The 22,865-nt window shown below is 41.2% G+C and overlaps 1 protein-coding gene and 1 long non-coding RNA gene across 6 annotated transcripts in view; one reads left to right on the top strand and one right to left on the bottom strand.

Moving 5' to 3' along the window:
* LOC127938360 (uncharacterized) overlaps positions 1-22,865 on the top strand; it is a 172,068-nt gene that overhangs the window by 49,587 nt on the left and 99,616 nt on the right. The window lies entirely within an intron of this gene.
* LOC127938353 (pumilio homolog 2) overlaps positions 1-22,865 on the bottom strand; it is a 167,821-nt gene that overhangs the window by 47,009 nt on the left and 97,947 nt on the right. For 3 of the 5 annotated variants that reach the window (XM_052534927.1, XM_052534930.1, XM_052534928.1), the window contains exons 15-18: positions 7,791-8,058; positions 5,723-5,852; positions 756-890; positions 372-509 (exon numbers count right to left, since the gene is read on the bottom strand). In XM_052534927.1, coding sequence (XP_052390887.1) covers positions 372-509; positions 756-890; positions 5,723-5,852; positions 7,791-8,058 — 671 coding nt within the window. The remainder of the gene's footprint in view (positions 1-371; positions 510-755; positions 891-5,722; positions 5,853-7,790; positions 8,059-22,865) is intronic. The other 2 variants (XM_052534929.1, XM_052534931.1) reach the window with 1 other exon arrangement.

Here is a 22,865-nt window from a genome sequence, read left to right as displayed (position 1 = left end):
ATCATCACTCCTGAAAACTCCTCACGTTGGTTGTATTGACGCAAGTTAGAGGGGAAGGGGAAGTTTTTTTGGAATCGTAAAGAATGAATGGTGCTAAGCTAAATGCCAGCATAGTGGCACTGTGCGCTACAGGGATTGACTTCACACACTGCGATGGGAGAGGTACGCATCAACTCGTCCAAGTTGAAGGAAGAACAGTGGAATATTGAAAGAAGGTGGCATTTTCCTTTGATAAAGACTACAGTAGACTACAAAGTTTCTTAAAGAAACTTGCTAACAGACATGAAATAATATGCACCAATATTTGGTCTGCCACCAGCATGCAAGTAAATCCTGTTTCTGGGTGTTTTAAGTGTCTGTGGAGCTGATACCTGTCCCTGAAAGGCATCAATGATGAACTGAAGAGCCTGGGGCTGGACACACTCAATGCATTTCTGCACCACATGATTTCCATTCTGATCCTTCACACATTTCAGCACATGGCCATCCAACTCCCTTACGATGTCACTCTGACATGAGAAATAAAACATTTAAACCTTCAATTTAACAATTAATTTTACTCATTCTGCAGTTCTGAGAACTACCACCATTTCTAAACATATTCTGTTTTATTACATGTAGACTTAAATGTATTAAAAACGTTTCTAAAATTCTATTGGGACTGTAGCCTACTTTAGAAAGTAACAGAACAATCAAACAATCCCTAAAATTGTTGTTTAATGTGTACTATGGAAAGAAAACCAAAGGCAACTTACAATTACCTGCTGGTCAGAAGAGATGGATTCCAAAGCTTTTTGAATTACACGACAACCATACATCTGCAGAGCCAGTGGCAACACATGACCACGGATACGAGTTGCAAGTGCCAGTTTCTGATCCATACTGCCGAACTGTAGTAAGTAATCAGAGAAAGCAGTTACTCTCAAAGACAGAAATGCATAATGGAAGTCATCACACACAAAAGCTTAATTTAATTATTATTATTTTTTCACAATCATTAACCTCTTACCAGTCACCACCCATTTTTTTGGCATGGAGACAGAAATGACATACCCAAAATAAAAAGGTTTCTGTTCATGATTCTTTCTGACTAGATACATAATCGACATTTCTTCACAAAGCTGACACTTCAAAGTTTACTGTTCAGGAATCAGAATCACTCAGACTGTTATGATTATAGAAATATATAAGCTCAAACAAACAAAAATAAAAATATTAAAAACATTTTTTAAATGCATTAAAAAAAATGTTGATGTAGGATATGAGTTTATAAATAGTGCACCTAAAGCCACGAGTCTACCAAAGCTTTATATGAAAATTCCATAATCTTATCTGTAAAACTGAATTTTATGAAACATTTTCTAAGGCCATGTCATGTGTTTTTAGAGAAGGCTAATCTGATTGATTTATGGCACTTGTCATCTCTGTAAGATCTCACATGTAAACACGTGTGCTTTTTATGTGTTTTTGTCTCTTAAAACTCCCCCATTCGTGATTCTATTGTTCTCACCAAACAAGTCTTTCACACCTCCGCCAGGTATGACACATTATCTGCATTATTCTTTTATCATTATTCTTTTGCTTTTATTCCATCTTTATAACAAAGTTTTTTCTAGTATTTCAAGCTTTACAATCCACTAAACTGCAATCTCACTTCAGTCTCAGTAAGCATTTAGCCCTTATTTATCAAAAGTCTTACTATGAAAATACAACAAAACATTATTATGACCTTACATGAATTGTGACAGAAATGCATTATGAAGAAATGCACCTGCTATTAGTAGCATTAGAGCTAACGTTAACATCAAGCTACATAAGACAATTTTACATCAGTACACTTTTACTCAAAACTCACTTTAAACCCTGATCGAGTGTTTGTAATAATTTCCTTTTGCGATCACGGGTGGAATTTGGTCGTTTACTGTTGTAAAAATAAGCTATTTATAGCCTTTTACATCGATTTTTTTTATAAAAATGCCCCAGATCTCAAGAAAATCTCATACCAAGCTTTACTTTCGTAATCGCGGGTTTATTATTCGGATATTTCGTGTGTACAGAGGTGTATCAGTGTTGTTATGGCCAGATAACTACCAGTAAGTGTACAGGAAGCATGTGACACGATTTGGCGGTGTCTGGTTATGACACTCTAAAGATTAACAAGGCGAAGGACCAAATAGAGTTTGTCTGACACACAGCATGAGCACTGAGGAGTACACACACAGAGACAGCAGTGGGAAATCTCTGTGGAAATCAGTGGAAAATGAATAGAAATGACAATTCTGTCTGAATAAATATGAAGTAAACATCAGTAAGTAAATCCACATATCTCCCCAGATTTGCATCTTTGGTATATAAATCCTTATTGACGCTGTTCGGTGAGTCTATGTGAACAAATAAACCGCTGTTGACATGACTGAATATGAAAGAGTGGTAAATATTAGGGCTGGGATAAACAATTATTTTTTAAACGATTAATCTAGCGATTATTTTTTCGATGCATCGATTAATCTAACGATTAATCTTTTCAGACCGATTCGATTTCGATTATCTCCCCATTAATTGACTACTAACAATTTATACATGTTGATGTACATATCTTAATGAAAAAAAAAAAAACATGAATTCCTTAACATTGCAATATATGTTTATTGCTCTTAAAATTACAAAATAAAAGACTGACTAAGAATGCATTACTTTGCACTTGTATAGATATAGCATTCAATAAAACCTTGAAGCCTTGAAAACACATAGCTGAATGAAACAAGCTTACTGAACACATAGGGCCTAGCTTACTGACAAAAAAGTTCTTCTTTCAGATGGAAATAACAACTTGATGTCTAGCATTCAATAAAAAAGGTCACCCAAAAGACTTGTTTAGAGCAATTGAAAGAATACAGTAACCAATGTAAACTTGAGGGCTTTAAGCTAATACAGAGAGTGCTTTTCCAAAAAAAAATTAACTGTGGGAGCTAGCAGCCTGTCATGGAGAAAAAAAAAAATCTCTGAATGCTCCACGTGAAACTTTCACGTTCCACCCTTTTTCTATCGTGTCTAATGATTTTGGTTAATATGCACGAGAGAGAGAAAGAGAGAGAGAGAGAGACAGAGAGAGAGAGAGCAAGACAGCGTGCTCGTGTAGTTTGAAGACTAAGAGTGCGCGAGCGCGCGTGAAACTTTGGTGTTTCACCCTTTTTCTATCGTAATGATAAATATTTGATAAATATGCACAAGGGAGAGAGAGAGCAAGAAGCGCTCGTGTTGTTTGAAGACTGAGTGTGCGCGCGCAGTCGGGGCTCTCTCTCGTACGCGCCCTGTCAGGCATCACTCACCTATCAAATAAGGCTTTGACAGCCACCAAAAAAAAAAGATCAATGCAGAAAAACCCCTGGATTGGTTATATAACGTTGGACAGAATGTTGATCCGGCCATCGCGTATATTCAGCGCACATAAGGTAAACGTTTTGCAAACGTTTTTAGAGAAATAAAAACAGGTTGACGAATCGATGCGCATATTTTGCGTAGACGTATTTTTTGCGTCGACGTCACCGATTACCTCGACGCGTTGTCCCAGCCCTAGTAAATATCTATTCAAAATGAGGCATAATACGGATTTATTATTTTGCACTCCTGACATAAATTACTAAATAACTGTCACTGCAACAATGTTTTATCAAAACATTGGTCAAATATCGAAGCTAGAGTCTTTAAACTTTCAAATGATGCACAGTTTGTCAAGATCAAGTAAGAGTGATGTTTAACGTGCTGTGAAAGTGAAACAATAATAAACTTGGGACATCGGTGATGCTTGCACGCAAAGGGGTTAATGTACATTTTCAGACGCATAGGCATGTCTTCTTTTGAGAAGGGGAGAACTGAATGAGCAGCACTCTTCCACCCTTAATAACCATGGCTGAAGTGCCCTTGAGCAATGCACTGAACTAGGGCTGTAGCTATCGAATATTTTAATAATCAAGTATTCTACCAAAAATTCCATCGATTAATCGAGTAATCAAATAAAATGTGTTTGTGCTTAATTATATTGACGCGATATTGATAAACCTGGGTAGGAAAATCTGACGGGTAGGATAAAATGTCAGGACACCAGACATTTATTTTGACGGGTTGATGTACCTTTACAGTTCTGTGTATGTGATGTGATGCTAGTTTTACTTAAATCAAACGTTCAAGTGCTCATGAAGTGACTGTCAGAGCAGTTCTGGAGATGTTGTTCATATGTTCATGTCCTTATTTAGTGAGAAAGCAGACACTGAATTAACCGCGAGCGTCACACTCGCTTCAGTGTGTGCGATCAAGGAAGTCGCGCTTCTGCTCCATTCATTAACAGAGACACACAGAACATGCAGGATTTATATTTAAATAGACTGTTCCGGCTTAATATTTACAGATATTAGTCCATATCGTGATTTGATGTAAGTGCAATGACCTATTTTTGATTAATTCATTTAAAATTTGGCAAATTCAGTGCCATTCGGCGTTAAACTGTAAATTCTGTTTTTATGACTGGATTCTACGATTCCCTCCGCGTTTTCTGCATCGCGGAAATCATAGGGTCCTAGTTGTGGTAAGACAGCTCTATCTTGCAATGGACACGCGCCACGACGTTCTCTTTACATTTGCCCGCACCCTCAAATCAAAACACTGCTGACTCCTTGCAGTATACGATTTCGGACCTAGCGCTTGTGTCTCCTTCCGCTTTGTGGGTGACGTAAACGCGTTGTCACATAAAAAAATCATTTCAAAAGAACCTGACGTGAGATTTAAAATAAATTAAAAGTTACTTTACTCGAGTTACTTAATCGAGTTACGCGAGGAATCGTTTCAGCCCTACACTGAACCCCCAGTTGCTCCCTGGGCGCTAGATATAGCTGCCCACTGCTCCGGCTGCGTGTTCACTGTGTGTTCACTACTCACTCACTACTCACTGTGTGTGTGCACTTGGATGGGTTAAATACAGAGCACCAATTCTGAGTATTGGTTACCATACCTGGCAAATGTCACGACTTTCACTTTCAAAGCAAAAGCTCATACACTTCTGACAGCAAAATGGAAATATTTCCATGGCTTTTTTTCACATTTACAGATGGAAAATATACCTATTAAAGTTATGCATTAAGGAAAATAGCACATCTCTAACACTTTAAAAACAGCATCTCTGTCAGCCACACACACAGACTTTCTGTCAGAGCATCTGTACATACTTTACATTAAGGCTCCTCTATACCCTGCCTTTCTGAAAGGCGTTGATTTTTACAAAGCTCATCACTCTGAAAACCGAAGTTTACAGTGATTGGCCAGCTATCCAGGGTGTTGTGATTGGCCGAATAACTCAAGAATGTAATGGAAATGTTACTCCCTTACCATACTGTGATGCTGTGTCCTGCCGAAATGATTGTGCTGCATGTCATTGGGAGAGGCGTACTAGTTTTGTTCTTTAAACTGTTGTTTTTAAACAACCTTAACTGCAACTGCTTGGTCCACAATACAGCTCACTCAGCCATCCTGTCAAACCTGAGGTAAACACTTGATGCCTGACAATACACGCACATCTGTGTGCTTCTTGTGACATCATCAACTAGTTGTTCAGTTTGGTTCCGTACACACTGCATATAATTACTGTAAATGCGGTTGTCACTACCTGTATTTGACGGGAGTTAATTCGGTTGTCAAATGCGGTCATCACTATCGTATTTTAGTGAATTACCTCAAAGAACTTCTGTATGACATAGTTCCCAAAGACATCGGTCATAAGTTGGTAAGCAGCCTGTAAGATCTCCCCAAACACCATCTGTCTCTCTGCTGGAGTTGCACGTTCCAACTTTTGCTGAATAAACCTGGACATTGAGAAAAGGACATTTCAATAAACAAAAAGTGTTTGTGTAAATTTAAAGGAATACTTAAAGGAATAAGTAGAACGTTCCCAAACTCTTATTAATTTTCAGGACATTTTATGACAATAGTGTTTTAATAGTGTTCAACTGCTATTGCTGCAATGTTTCCAGTGATGCATTATCTAAAATAAAATTCCCTTTCTTCCATTCATTGCAAAGACACTGGAGTGAGCTGTGTTCAACCAGCTTTCCATTTTCCTTGTACAGAACAACCTCCTGGACAGCAACCAATCTGATTTCAAAAGTGGCCACTCAACTGAGACTGCTCTGCTCTCGGTTACTGAAGCCCTGCGACTAGCAAGAGCAGCTTCAAAATCCTCAGTACTCATATTACTGGACCTGTCTGCTGCTTTTGACACCGTTAATCACCAGATTCTCCTGTCCACCCTCAGAAAGATGGGCATCTCTGGAACCACACTCCTGTGGGTTAAGTCCTACCTCTCTGACAGATCCTTCCGTGTGTCTTGGAGGGATGATGTTTCTTAGTCACAACACCTTGCTACTGGGGTTCCTCAAGGCTCAGTTCTTGGACCACTTCTCTTCTCCATCTACATGACGTCATTAGGATCTGTCATTCAGAATCATGGCTTTTCTTATCACTGCTACGCTGAATGACATTCCTAGCTGGATGAATGACCATCACCTTCAGCTTAACCTTACGAAGACAGAACTCCTGGTGATTCCAGCTAACCCATTGCTTCATCACAACTTCTCTATACAGCTGGGTTCGTCAACCATTACTCCTTCGAGGACAGCCAGAAACCTAGGAGTTGTGATGGATCATCAGTTAAGCTTCACAGACCACATTGCTACAACAACCCGGTCCTGCAGATTTGCCTTATACAACATTAGGAAGATTAGACCCTTTCTGTCAGAGCAAGCCACCCAACTTCTTGTCCAAGCTCTTGTTCTCTCCAGACTGGACTATTGTAATGCTCTCCTGGCGGGCCTTCCTGGATGTACTGTCAAGCCTCTGCAATTGATCCAGAATGCAGCAGCAAGGGTTGTCTTCAATGAGCAAAAAAAAGCTCACGTTACTCATCTCCTCATCATGTTACACTGGCTACCAGTAGCCGCTCGCATCTTATTCAAGCACTAACATACCTAAACTCGCTGGTTAAATCTTATGTGCCATTCAGAAGTTTGCGCTCAGCAGGTGAACGACGCCTTGTGGTGCCATCCCAAAGAAGTTCAAAATCACTCTCAGGGACCTTTTCCTGGACTGTGTCCAGCTGGTGGAATGACCTCCCAATCTCAATTCGTACAGCTGAGTCTTTACTCATTTTCAAGAAACATCAAAAGACTCATCATTTTCGACAGCACTTAACCAAACAATACTAGTTTTTTTTCCCCTTTTCTTGTCTTTTCATTAAAAAAAAAAAAAAAAAAAAAAAAAAAAAAAAACCTGGCTACACGTTCTATTCTAGACTAACTGAGTCTTGTCATGGCACTTGTATACAGTTGTTCTCTTTTTTGACCTGACTGCTTCTATTGTTCTCATTTTATCCAAGTCACTTTAGAAAAAAGCGTTTGCTAAATGATTAAATGTAATGTAATGTAATTAATGTGTCAAAAGCGGTCAAAAATGTCCAGAAAATTATCTGTTATTATGAGAAACATTTACAATATGGTTAACAAGCAGATGTAGGACTAAAAAACAGACATCAGACATTACAAAATGTGCAAAAACAAGATAAAAAAATGTATTAAAAGTAACAAGATTCTAAAACATTTTCAAAACACAACTAATATTATTTTTCAAGGTTTTAAGGTAATCTTCCCCATTTTCCATTACTGGAAAGCTGTATAAAAAAAATATAAAAAAAAACATTCCAGGATTTCCAAAATCCTGCAAAAGTATGAAATGGGGGGAATTGGGACCTGGATCCATGCTGATCTTGAGAGAACTCCACCATATGACCAGGCAGGTCTCGCAGCTGCAGGTTGGGAAAGCGATTATTCCGGAAATCCTCTAATAAGCGGCTACGTCCCGAAGGCATGACATCTGAGCGACTGTAGCGGGCTCGTGGTGGGGGAAAGAGCTGACTGCTAGAGCTGAAAAGACTGGAGGTACTGCCTGAACTCCTATATTTGGCTTCTGCTCCCGGTGCAGCAGAAATATAACGGCCACTGCCATTAGTCAGACCACCTGAGAAGAGCAGGAAAGAGAGAGGAAAACAAGATTTGGAGTTTACAGTTTTCTTCGCTTGTGCAACCCATGTCCCACACTTTGAGAATCAATGCACTAAACAAAACAAGCCATACTAACCTCAGGGAGCTAAAAGCACTTTTACACCGCTTTTGAAATGGACAAGAGGCCATTTGACTTTAGTTTTGAAGCAAATGGACAGGTTTTGTTTTAAAAACCTGGCAACCCATATCTAAATGCATGCGCCTTTTACTGACACTATGTGTATGAAAATAGTAGAGTTGTTCCGATTCCGATACTAGTATCGTAAATATCTTCGAGACCACAACAAATTCTGCCATCGGCGAGTACATGAACCCATATACCGATCCAATACCATTTTCTTACACAAAACATAGTTATGACCGCTAGCTTTGCCTAACCGCTGCACGGTTCTTCTTCGCTGCTCAGAATGCATTGCAAACACAGGAAGTTGTGCTGTGATGCCACAAGCAACCCTTTTAGAGCAGCGAAGAAGAAATGAAAACGCGTTAGTAGCACTGATCTATATATGACTGGATCTTGTAGTCTCTGCCGTGTCTCACTATATGAGGACATGAACGCATAAAACGTCACTTCATGAGAATGTACCGTTTCATTTGAGAAAACTGTCATATCATAAACATAGACACTCAAAGATCTTCATGGCAGCCCATTAAAATAAATGTTTGGTTTAACATGAGTAAATTGACAATATATTAAGCTACTGTTGTAGCCTACAGTAGATTTAGCTATGTCTCTATGTAGTAATAATAATATGTCTCCATTAATAATAATAATTATGCCTAGACGATTGCTTTTTTTTTTACTTGTTTTGTTGTAAAGAGATTATCTGATTAATATATCATTTTTTATATTCCTAGATTTATTTTTTGAAGTTTTTTTTTATACAGTTATATTGTAAAACCAAAATACCTTTTTTAGTTTGCAGTGTTAGATTTTTGGCTGCATTATTTTTCGCTTAAGAAAATAATACTGTCAAATTCATGTCAGATAACAAAAATACTGTAATGAATACAGTAGTTCACCATGTATTTGTTCATGTTTTATTAAGGGATCAGTCTGAAGCACACCATAAAATAATTATATTAATTTACACAGGGCTAGTAGTATATACAGCTATATACACAGATTAGGGCTGTCAACGAATATTCTACATTCGAATATGTATTCGAATAGTTAAAAAAACGAATTTCGAAGGGGAAAATTAATATTCAAATAAAAAAAAAAGTGAAAAAAAAAAAAAAAACGCCCGCGATAGTAGAGGCGTGGTTGTCTGATTTGCGAGTGGGTGCGCTAGTGCGCCTGAGGGTTCAGGGACAGGTCACAGGAGTCGCACTGTCTGGCACAGCATTCAGCTTGCCATACTGCTGAAAGTTGACATGGAAGATGCCAGCAAGTGCAGAGCCCAACTCGCCCGCAGCAGAGAAAGTGAGGTAAAATTGTTGACGCGCGAGATAAAGTTGTATGCAAGCTATTTAAGATACAGTTAGCATACCATTCAACCACTAGCAACATGAGGTCACATTTAAAACGATCCGAGGTTTGACTGTTTAGGGTCTCGGAACATCTCTAGAAAATAGTATTAGATTTTTTGCACAGCCCTACATGAAGTAATCAAAAGTTACAGCATTTGGAACCAAGGTAGTTTTGAAAAATATGCTTATTCTTTTCTTCGCTAGGGGGGCCCACTGGCGGTACACTTGGATTTACAGCAGGGTGCCCAAACTTGCCTCAACACATCTGCCTGGAGGTTTCTAGTATGCCTAGTAAGAGCTTAATTAGCTGGTTCAAGTGTGTCTAATTGGGGTTGGATCTAAACTCTGCAGGACACCAGGTCTGCATCCGAAAACTTAGGCAGGTGACTTGGTGCCTTGCTGTGTAATCAGGCAATGACTTTGCAGGCAACATTTTTGCCCGAAGGCACCTCATGAAACGGATTTCGGACAGGCTTCTGAGGCAATGAATGATTTAATGATCTACAGCAATATATAGAGCGCTTTGGTGATAACTAGGTGTATATTTCATTACTGCAATATTAATTTCTCGCTAGAAATGGCATGAAAAGTGGAAAACGTTGTTCAGAAACATACATTTACACACAAACTGATCACCAACCACAACTTGCAGACGCCATCTTTATTTTTTGGCTTAACTCTCACGGAATGGAGCGCACAGGATTGTGGGATATCAAAGGCAGTAAACGAAACATCTATGCTGCCTTTAAAAACTGGCCAGATGAAGGCATCTCAGGAGACAGGAAGTGAAGCTAACTTTGAATTCAAACGTGCCTTGATTCCTTGCTACATTGGAATGCGTCCTCCGAAGGCAGCATTTTTCAGTTTTCGGATGCAGCCCAGCTCTCCAGGACAGAGTTTGGGCACCCCTGGTTTAGAGGAACTAGGCAGCACTGTTTAAGAGTTCATCAAAATGGTTGGATGCTTTCAAAGCTGAATTTCTAAACTGTAAAATTATACATAATTATATAAAAAAAGATTATATAAAAGACAAAATCGACCTAAATATTCTAGGTTTTACATTCTGTTTGCCAAGTGTTTAATTGTGCTCATGACAGAGCGGTAGCGGATAGCTCTAATTATACCAACTCGCCAATTAAACAGTTAGTTAGCTTGACAAATGAGTGGATCACATATGAAGATTAAAATGGTGATGGACGAGTGCGGGAGGTTAAAGCATATTGTAAAAGTGTATCTCTGCTTGAAACTACAATGTGTTGCTACATTGCTGTACATGGACAGAGCACATAAGCTCGCATATAATGTACAGATTGCGTGCAAACGTTCAGGAATGAAAAGAAAAACAGAAACGTTACAGCATCAGTGTTTCCACAACTTGAACAACTTTAAATTCAAGGACTTTCCAGGTCCAATACCATCAAATTAAAGGAATCAATGTGGGGACACATTTCAAGTGAGAGCAAGGTTACATCGTGTTATCTTGTAAGATATATTGTTACAGTTTTTATTTGTAAAACTCTGCAAAAAAAACTTTGCATAATTTTTTTTCCCATATGACAGAGATCTGATATTCTATTTGTTGTATTTCTGTTTTGCATAAAACTGAAGAATATTGGGTACATCCTATAACTGTACTCTAAAATGATTTGATATTAACTTTTGCATGGATTTTATTGAAAAGAACTTAAGCTCATGTAACCAGAAGTTTTAAGATATATGAATTAGGGCTGTCACAATATTAGATTTTTCATATCACGGTTATTGTGGCCATAAGAATTCACGATGCCGATATATCGTGATATCTATAGAAACCTTGGGGTGGGGAAGATATCAGTCAAATAATTTTTTACTTTGTTTGAGTTTTTCTTTTTCACCCAACGAGCATAATATTGATACTGATAAACACAGGGCACAAGACTCTGGCTTTCTCTGTCTTTTTTGAAGCTCTTATGAAATAACAAAAGAGAAAATACTGTCAAGTTCAACAGTATGATGAATAAATGTTAATGGTAATACTTTACAATAAGATGCCATTTGTTAACATTAATGTATTAACGAACATGAATGAACAATGAACAATACATTTATTACACAATTTATTAATCTTTGTTAATGTTAATAAAAATCGAGTTATTCAATGTTCATAGTACATATTTACAAACACAACTTGTGATTTTAACAATGCATTAGTGAATGCTGAAATAAACATGAACTAAGATTACTAAATGCTGTGGAAATTTTGTTCATTATTATTTGTTATTTATATATGTTAACTAATGTAATTAACTAATGTTAACTAATGAACCTTATTGAAGAATGACCACAGACGAGGCATTAAGTGCATGGCACTGTGACCAACTTAACATTTTACAGAGTTTAATGTAGCAATGTGGTCGCTCAGTTTTTCAAGATCCGTTTTAATCGTGTAACTGTTCATAGATTTGAACAAAGAAAGAAATGAAGCGTTACTACGCACAGGCCGTATTGATTGCAAATACAAAAATAAGACTAGTAAAGAAAATGCGGTACTTATTAAAATAATCACCCTTTACTTAAGTATATGAACACAGAAAACCGCTGTTAATAGGTTATATAATATTTCCCAGTCTATGACTAGTAAAATAATAACTTACTCTGATGAACACAGCTCTCCTCAGAGTAGCTGCGAGTGCTGCGTCCTCTTCTTGTGTGACGGGTGTCAGAGTTAAGGCACAATACTGCCACCTGGGCACTCAACCAGGTACTGTTACCAAGTATTTACATGTGGTGTCATCATAAGAGAACTGTTCATTTTAAATATTGCGGTTATCATTAATACCGGTATATCCTCATACACTAAATTAACACGATATCGATAATTGTTTATTTATTGTATATATCACGGTTATTGTCAATACCGGTATATCGCGACAGCCCTAATATGATATATGTTTAATTTTTTTATTGCCTCATGGGTTTACATTATCTTAACAAGCAAAGAAATTCAACATTAATTTCTGGGTGTGTCTGTGGAACAGAGGTACCATCCTAGTAGTTTTATGCACACATGAATGCCATGTAGGGTGACCATATATTAGTTTTCCAAAAAGAAAACAGTGATTATGGGCAGGGGGCTGGGATGTGGTTGGTTGGTGGTTAAAGTAGTGCCCAAGGGTAGTGCAGTGACCATATCCTAAATATCAAAACTGAAAATGTAATTTCCATACCTCAAGGCACTGTTCTGCATATTGACCATAAACAAAAAAAAAGCTTCCTACCAGTTGCCCTCCTTCACAAAACTTAACATGCAAAATGTTTCAATGCATGCATTTTAGTCAAATATAATTAAGCAACATTTCAAACCTTTAACCCACAGGGAAAACAAACCCAAAATGCGGATTTGGCAATCCTGCATTTAACACGAGCTGCAGGAGTCAGATTTGACTGATTCAAAATAGATTCAAATATTATGCATATTGAAACCGGCTGTTGATCAAGACTGGTACGCTTGCCGGTAAGTGTCTGTAAACTGGCATTGCTAGTAATTCAGATCGAAAAATAATAATCGCATGATCGTGTAATTTCATTAGTTCTTTCTGATTTTTGTTTTGTTTTCATTGCAGGTTTACAACCTAGCGATCTATAGTGATTAGTTAACTGACGAGCTAAACGACACATATGACGTATGATGTATGTGTGCTCAATAAATGCTCAAAAAGTGGCTCGAGTTGTATCCGCCGTGCTTGTCCTGAAACCCTTCCAGTGGGGAGTTTACTGAGCTATAGCAGGTAGCTTAGAAGAAAACTGGACAGTTGTAAACCGCCGTCGGAGCCGTGCAAGGAAATTCACGGGCACCGAGCAGGGGAGAAGCCATCGTTGTTGACAGAAGTCGGGATCGGAGACCCGTATACTGAGAAGGAAGCGGCCATTAACAACACCACTGCAACGGAAGAGCCGAAGTCAAGAGCTAACGGGGCCGTTAAAGTGCCGAATAACCGTGAGTAAGACTGTGTGATTAATAACAGCTGCGGGGCTATAACAACGCGACTATCAGCCGTAACAGCTGAGTCGAATCTTTTGAAGCGAATCTTTCTGAACGAGTCATTTAGCTAAGAAGTGATTTTAGTGTTTCTGATCACTGGGAAGAGGAAAAAAGATACAGAAATGGCAGAAGAAAAACCAGATCTTAAAACAGAAACGCTCAAATGCACAACGAATCTTTACAACAAGAATAAACCGCCTTAATGTCAGTGCTGGCCGTTTACGTGAAGCTGAATTGTCAGAAGAGTTAGTGAAGTTGAAAGATGATTATGACAAACTCCTTGATGTCAGTAATGAGTATGATGACGCACTAAACCAAATAGATGCTACAGATGATGACAGTGAGTCACGGGACACTCTGGCGAGGAGAGATGCCAGTGAGCAAAAATTCCTTGAAACTGAGAGTAAAATCATGGAAATGCTGTAGACTAAATATGCAGAGCCAGTAAAACAGTTCAAATCTGCTTTTAATCGAGCTGAGGCACTCGGCACAAGTAAAGTGCCATGGGCGCAGCAAAGGGTCGAAAGTGGTAAACTGGAAAGGAAACTCCATGAACTCAGGGATGCTGTGTACACTTGGAGACATTATCGACCATATGGAAGAGACAAGTGGATGCTCTTTTTATAATTAAGAGACGATAAAAAAGAACTGATGGATGGGTGGACATACAGACGTGAGGATGAGGTTATGAAGAGGGACAGTACAGAACTAAAAGGCGATGGTGAGGAGGCCGAGAATGAAGATGAGGGAGGCAATGATGTGGTTGGTGTGCATGTCATAACAGATATCAACAGCCTTACAACTGCAGATAGCATCACCTTTACCCAACCAGTAGCTCTTGCTATTGCTACACCACCTGTTAACAGTCAGCCTGCTGTTGTCAGTCCACCCGCTGAGGGGCAGGAAACTGTATATGTAACAAGTTCTCCTTCATTCATGTCTACAGACAGAGCAAGCATCTCTACTTGTGCTGCCAGAGGTTCTACAGCCACTAGTCAACCTCAAAGCAGGTATGGCTCAGCTACTGCACACAATGCCTCCCAACAAATGTTACAGCCCATTCTGCAGTCAAGAAGGTCTGATAGTGGGCTTGGTGTCAGTTTCACCCTACATTCAACTTTTGCCAGCACGCCACAATTGTTGAGCGATCATGCTACTCCGCCTGTTGATCTCAGCATGGGACAAAGTAGTAGCATGCCATATAGTAACCCTGGTTCGCACGCTGGTGCAGATAACAGCTCTCAGTGGGCCCGACCAAGAATAAAGCTCACACCAATAAGCTTACCTAAATTCTCCGGAGGAGTTATTGGCGTTGGAAGGCTGAATGGGAAAGTATCCAGGCACAAGCAGAACCTACAGGGTCTAGGGAATGCAAGAAACTTCACTTACTGGATAGTATAAGTGAGTCTGTGAAAAGTGAACTCAGGCTATATCGGTGCAGAGATGCGAATGATATCTTCAGGGAATTGGAGAACCATTATTGTGACAAAGCACACACGGCTGAAGAGATTGTGTTGGAGCTTCAATCACGACCTGCTGTAAAGAACCATCAGCCACGAGAAACGTTAGAGTTGATTCTAGCAGTGGAGAGGGCAGTACTGGATCTCTCAGACCTGGGGTGCGAAGATGCTGTACGCAATCAACTTGTGATTCGGTCTTTGGAGATTAAACTCCCTGATGTTGTGAAAAGAGTGTGGCTCATGTGTGTGAGAAATCCTGTAAATGACGTCCATCCTGGAAACCGTTTTGACAGGCTCTTGATGTTCCTGGAAGACCAAAAGTCATTGCTCGTGAGGTTGGAGCAGTTGCTGCCCAGCAAACCATGGCCTGCTAATGCTCCTGAGAGACCAAGCCACCGGGAGAAAACAGGTGACAGATGGATAGAGAGAAGAAGTATTTCACTAAGACTACAGTAAGTGAAGTCAAAAGAGAATCCAAGCAGTTACCATGTGCCATGTGTGGTGATGGAGATCACGGAGGTAAACTGTTTCATTGTAAAACTTTCAGAAAAGCCAATCTGTCAGAAAAGAAAGCTCAAGTGAAAAAGGTAAAAGCATGTACAAAGTGTTTGGATGTTCACGGAGTCGAGAGTGACTGTACTCCAAAGTTTCTCTGTCGTAAAGATGAGTGTAAGAAAGGCGACACTCCAGCGGACCACCACTATTTCCTTTGCCCTAAGGCGTCAACAAAGAAGGACACTGTTAAAAGGGAAAATAAAGAAAAGGAAAAGAGGGGAGCTCGAGGTCCAACAGAGGAGCAAGAGGCTGTGTTCGCTGAGTTGGGACTGACTCATCACCAATTGGAAGCTGTCCGCAGAGCCTGTACTAACAAGACGACGTCAACAGTGTGTCCTGGCAAAAGTCTGATACAACAAAGTGGTTTGAAAGAACATCCAGTCCTTATGATGCTCGTACACGTCACGACAAAGAGAGGAGAGAGCCTTGGAGCTTTGGTTGATCTTGCTTCTGACACGAATTACATTACACACCAAGCTGCAGAAAGGCTCGGACTGAATGGTGAACCGGTTTCCCTTGTCGCGTATGGTGTTAGTACGATGAAGGTGAGAGTTGATAGAAAAGGGTATCTCGTAAAAATAAAAGTGTGGACCTCCCGAGGAACTCTTAAACTCCAAGAGATGATTTGCTATGGGATGGAAGACATCGCTAAAGTGGATCGAGTGGTGAAATCGGAGCGGCTAGAGCAATTTTTCCCTGAAGTAGAGCCAGGAGAACTGGCCTGCCCAAAAAAGATTGATCTTTTAATCAGCACTCGTGAAGGCCGATTAGCTCCACAAAGACTGCAAAGGGTCGGCGATCTAGTGTTGTGGGATAGTCCTCTGGGCAAGATCGTGAGTGGTGTGCATCCAGACCTCTTTGAAGATGTGGAGGTGGCTGCATGGTGGTCGAAGACGCACTTTGCTCATTCAATGAGGACGGTAGCCGTCAAAGTTGAAGAACACTTGGTTGTAAGGCCAGGAAGCCATTTGGAGCAAGGAAACATAGCAGAAGTTCGAACGACAGCAGTGTGCAATAAAGAGGTCCTTGAGTGGCTAAAGTGGGACAGCATTGGTGCTGCCTGTGATCCTATCTGTGGAGGATGTCGCTGTGGAAAGTGCTCGCCGGGAGGAAAGATGTCCCTAGCTGATGAGAAAGAGCTGAAGATAATAAAGGCAGGTCTAACCTTCAGAGAGGGAGATGCGCACAGCGACCAGCCCCACTGGGATGCGAAGTATCCCTGGATGGAAAACCCGGTCTCTCTTCCTAACAACCGAAAGGCTGTGGAAGCAACATTCCTGAGAATGGAGAAGCGGCTCATGAGCGACCCTCTGTGGAAAGAAGCTTACACGAGGCAAGTCCACGAGATGGTAGAGAGGGGAGCTGCTATTAAGCTCACTAAGGATGTTATGGACAGCTGGAAGGGTGCCCTGTGGTGGGTGAGTCACCTAACCGCCCCAAACCCCCATTCAGTAACTACGCCAGTACGACTAGTCTGGAACAGTAGCCAGGAGTTTGGAGGGGTCAGTATGAATAGTATTTTGCTTAAAGGCCCAGATGTCTTAAATCCCATCAGAGCGGTGCTCCTTAGATTTCGGGTGGGAGAACATGCAGCCATCGGAGACATCACCAAGATGTATAATTCGGTCTGGCTGGAGGAACAGGAAGTCCATGTGCATCGATTCCTATGGAGGGACTCACCGGAGGATGAGATTGAAGATTACACTGTCGTGAGGGTGAACATGGGGGATAAACCTGCGGGATGTATTGCGCAGGTTGCCATGCAAGAGACCGCAAAGTTACCCCAGTTCTCTGAGATGGAGGAAAGAAGGGTAATCGAGGAAGACTCCTATGTCGATGATCTCCTCACATCTCACAATGAACCACACCGTCTAAACAAGATTCAAGAGGGAGTGGAGAAGATACTAAAAACAGGAGGTTTCTACCTCAAGCCTTGGATCCGGTCTGGTCAAAGTGGGAGGAGAGAAGATACCAAGTCCAAAACAGTGACTCTGACTTTATCCAACCAGTTAAGGGAGGAAGATAACAAAGCCCTGGGGGTTGGTTACCTTGTGCAAGAGGACAAACTCTTTGTGATGGTCTCTATCAACTTCTCCAGTAGGAAGAAGATGAGAACTCAGATTGACCTCACTGAAGGGGAAGTAGAAGAACACCAAACCCACTTACTCGTCGTGTTCTACTGAGTCAAATCGCCGGACTGTATGACCCGATCGGTCTAGTAACTCCTGTGAAGCAGAAAGGAGTAATCCTTGTGAGAAGAGCCTTCCAGGAAGCTGGTAAGCTTACTAATGATACCTGGGATGTACCTCTGTCTGACGAGCTCAGAGGCAAGGCAATAGAGCTGTTCAAGGAGTACGCTCGTCTGAGTAGTATTAAGTTCTACAGAAGCCTTACGCCTTCTGGCTGGAAAGGTAGACCCTGGGGAATCACATTTTCTGACGGGAGCTGTGAGTCCTATGGTGCAGTACTTTACTTAAGATGGGAGAAATCAAATGGTGTAGTCACTCGGCTAGTGGAGTCAAAGGCCAAGTTAACTCCTCTCAACCAGAAAGGTGATGGTATGTGGGGCTGTCTTTGCCACACGTCTGAAAGGATACATGTTGAAGCATGGACGGTTAGACGTGGAGAAGTGGTATCATTTCATTGACAGTCAGACGGTGCTTGGAGCCATCCAGAGAGAGAGCTATGGTTTCCAGACATTTTTTTGCGAACCGAATCGGGGAGATTCAGAAGGCTGGACCTGTAACTGACTGGTGGTGGATACCAGGCAAAGTCAACGTCGCTGATCTAGTCACAAGAGGGTGCGCTCCTGATCTGCTGTGTGAGAATTCTGTGTGGCAGAAAGGTCCCGAGTTTCTCCTCAGAAGTGGCAGCTGATGCTAGAGAGGTAGTGAGTAGGCTCCAGAGAAAAGCCTTTTCAGCAGTCCTTACCAGAGTTCAAGCCAAGAAATTGTTAAATCTTGGCAGTCTTGTTGGTGAAGATCCAATAGTCACAGATGGAGAAAGCGGGGCTTCACGGTCCTCTGAAAAAGGGAAGAAAGTAGCCTTAACTGAGACTAAGGAAGAGGAGACTCTGTGGGGAGCCGCGCTGAGTGACCAAGTGGATCCAACAAGGTGCAGTTCTCTTACTAGACTTTGTGGAATAGTTGGTTATGTCCGCAGAGCTGTAAAGAAGTGGTTGGCCCGTGTATGTAGGGCCTCCAAGCCAGCAAAGTGGGAGGAAGTATTGACAGTTAAGGAACGCGAAGTTGCATTCCAAGACCTATGCTTAGCCGCCCAAAATGGAGTTATGTTTCCTGTGACCACGCTAAACAGGCTTGTTGTCAGCAGGGATGGGGCTTCAGGGCTCCTGAGATGTCATGGTAGAGTCCAGGATTTGACCCAGGGAGAGATTGGTGTACCTTTAGTTCCCTACAAGGCATGGATCGGCGCTCTTCTCACTTGAGAGGCCCATGAAGCTAACCACGAAGGGGTTGCTGGCACACACCTCCGTGTGAGATCTAAAGCATGGGTGATAAGGGGTTCAAGGATTGCCAGAAATGTTGTTGATTCTTGTATGCATTGCCGGAAGATCAAAGCAAAAATGTGTAAACAGGTAATGGGTGAACTTCCCCTTGAACGAACTAAACCAGCCGCACCATTCGAGTTTACAACATTAGACCTTTTCGGTCCCTAAAACGAAGAACGGAGATGAAAATCTGGGGAGTGGTGTTCAGCTGTATGGCTTCAAGAGCAGTACATGCTGACATTGTAGAAGATCTGCTGACGAAAGGATTCCTGAAAACATACCAGCGCTTCACAGCTCTCAGGGGTCACCCAAGAAAGCTTTGGTCGGACCAAGGGACCAACTTTATGGGTGCCAAACCAGTATTACAGGAGCTTTATGAGTTCCTAAGTAACACAAGGATCGGGTCCAGAGGAAAGCAGTAGTTGAAGGAACCGATTGGACATGGGTGTTTCACCCGGCAGACTCTCCCCATCGAAATGGAGCAGCTGAGGCAGCAGTTCGTGTACTCAAGAGGGCGTTAAGTAGTGTTGGCAAGGGATGTAATCTGACAGTGCTAGAGTTCCAAACCCTTCGGTGCCAGAGCTCAGGTACAAGATGAGACCGTGGAAGTAATCACTCCCAACTCACTTCTGCTTGGTCATGCAGGACCCAGTGGGGACTCACGAGGGTTTGAGTATCCAACTTACCCCGTTGTACGTCTGAGAACAATCCAGATTGAGGTTAATAAGTTTTGGAAGCATTGGAGTCAGCTGGCCGATCCAAACCTCTACATCCGGCAAAAGTGGCATGCACCTGCTAGAAATGCTGCAGCAGGTGACCTGGTATGGTTAGCTGATCAGAACGCACTGAGGGGCCAGTTCAGGCTGGGTCGAGTCGTGGAAGTGTGTCCTGATGCGAGGGGTGTAGTACGAGATGTGAGAGTAGCAACATGTCGAAGTTGTCCAGTTTCCGGTGGGCAATCCAAGAGAAACCGAGTTGAGGAAAACTATCCCTCCACCATTCTCCACAGGGATGTTAGAAGGTTGGTGGTTCTGCTTCCAGTGGAGGAGCAGTAAAGGATCCCCACCATGGTGTGCTTCGGTACTGGATCCCCACCATGGTGTGTTTCGGTAAAGGTTCCCCACCATGGTGTGTTTCGGTGAAGGATCGAGACTTTCCCCACTACCGTCCTCCTCGACGTTGGTAGTGTGTTTCGGTAAAGGAGGTTGTTAGGTCATCAAGAACAATTTGTGTTGTTTCAGACATTAAAACCATCTTGAAGATATAATTATTCATGTTATAATGTAATACGTTTATTCATATCAAAGTATGCAATGTTATTTGCATGGTTATGGAGAAATGTTATGTCTAAAAGGGAATTGTTTGGTTATGGTGGCCTACTTGGATTTTAGAATCAGTAGACCAAGTGGGAGGTGTAGAACTTTCCAGCAGGTGTCACTACTGTTTGTTTAGTGATGGATGTTATTTTTATATTCTTGGGTGTTTGAGGAAAAATGTATACATTTACCATCTTATTCTAAATGTTCTGTATCGGTTTCACAGTATGTGTCCAAGTTATTATTGTTATGGTGTTGACATCTAGTGGTTGTTAAAGAAACTGCAGGTTATATATATATCAGGAAGTGCAGCTAGGCACATGGACGATGCATGTTGCTCTGAGTGTTTTTCTTTGGATAATCCTAATCATTCCTTGCCTTTGGAAGTTTTGAAGAGCAATAGCTGTAAGTTTTCTTTATTTACTTGCTTTGGGTAACTCAAAAGTATATTTTGACATTATGTAAAGTTATTAGTTGTGTTATTTAGAGCCATGTTTAGTTATGAGTCTAATTAGAGATTGTATTTCTTTAGTTTCACTCTGATCCATCGTAATGTTGTGAGATCAAGTTACAATAAATGCTGAAACTTCAACTAGCATTTCTTGATTATAATGGATGGAGTTTAACTTGCTTTCTAACTTCGTAAAGATAATACATGAAGGGAGGACAATATAGTGAAAAGCTATTGAGAAGCTACTGAAAAGCAAGCATCAATATAAATATGGAGGATAAATCTAGCAAATCTGGGAAAGCTTCGTTGGTCAGTTCTAAGCGGACATCTTCAAGATCTTCAACCAGTGATGCAGCGGCAAGAGCTAGAGCTGTGGCTGAAGCGGCACGAGCTCGTGCATCATTCGCAGAAAGAGAGCTGCACATGAAAAAGGAAAAGGCCAGATTAGAAGCGGAAAAAGCCACATTGGAGGCTACATTGGAAGCATTGCAAGCTGAAAAGGAGGTGGCAGCTGAGCTTGCTGAGGCTGAAATTCTGGAAGCTGCAGCAGAGGTGAGTGAATATCACAGCGATTCTAAAAGCAGTTCAGACACACCTCTAACTGTTTAAGAATGAACAAATGAGTATGTTGAGGATCAAAGAAAATGGGTTGTCATAGACAGCATCCCTGGAAGTTAATTACAAAACAACACGAATCAGTCATCAGCAATACATGATATCACTCAGATGAATCATTCATGCAACGATGACACCACTTCACATGTTGTGACTGATGAACAACCAACGAGGTGCGAGGTCAAGAAACCAGCTGAAATAAAAATTTCTCAAATTCAAAGTGTACAGTTGCCAAACATCCACACCATTAAAAGAAGTTCTTTCAAGAGCGAGATACCTTCACCTAATTCGATCAATGCTCCTCATCTGCATTCCTTTGAACATGCAACGCCATACAATACTCCTCGAGCAGATCATACCCAAGCAGCCAACATGACGGACTTCACAAAATATCTTGCACGCAGAGAGCTTGTTACCACTGGACTTACCAAATTTGATGATTGTCCTGAAAATTATAGAGCATGGGAAGCTTCTTTCATCACTGTAATTGAAGGACTGGATCTGACAGCAGGTGAGGAACTTGACCTCTTAGCAAAGTGGCTTGGCAAAGAGTCATCAGAATATGTCAAAAGATTCAGATCTGTGAATATAAACCAACCCAAACTAGCCTTGAAAATGGTCTGGGACAGACTCAGAGAGTGTTATGCAGCCCCTGAGATTGTAGAAAGTGCACTTTTCAGTAAGCTCGACAATTTTCCTCGTATATCAAACATAGACAATGTCAAATTAAGAGAACTCTGAGATCTTCTCATGGAGTTACAATCTGCCAAAGTAGAAGGCTACTTCCCAGGTTTAACCTACTTGGACACTGCCCGTGGTATCAACCCTATAGTGGATAAATTGCCGCATAATCTGCAGGAGAGGTGGGTTTCCATCGGATCAAGGTATAAAGATGAAAACAACGTGCACTTTTCTCCGTTTTCTTTTTCCACAATTTGTATGTTGCGAAGCAAGGACACGAAATGACCCCAGCTTCAAGCTGTCTACCAGCAACACCATGACTCCCAGGTATGAGAAGCCCTCATTTAGGAACACTGTATCCAAAGGTTTCATTTCTGCACACAAGACAGATATAACCACTCCACTGAAATGTCAAACTGAGAAAAAGGAGAAAAGATGATTTAACCAAAATCTGTCCTATCCATAACAAACCCCACTCCCTTGTAAAGTGCAGAGGATTCAGAGAGAAGCCCATCAAGGAACGCAGAACCTATCTTAAGGAAAATGGTGTGTGTTTTAGATGTTGTGCATCAACCTTTCACTTAGTCAGAGACTGCAGAATGCCACTGAAATGCGGAGAATGTGAAAGTGAATTCCACTCAACAGCTATGCATCCAGGTCCGGCTCCTTGGACCTCAAATCCA

This window comes from Carassius gibelio, chromosome A20, assembly GCF_023724105.1.
Source record: "Carassius gibelio isolate Cgi1373 ecotype wild population from Czech Republic chromosome A20, carGib1.2-hapl.c, whole genome shotgun sequence".
Classification (NCBI taxonomy): Eukaryota; Metazoa; Chordata; class Actinopteri; order Cypriniformes; family Cyprinidae; genus Carassius; species Carassius gibelio.
The sequence above is the reverse complement of the archived record's forward strand: the minus strand, read 5'-3'. Positions and strand labels throughout refer to the sequence as shown.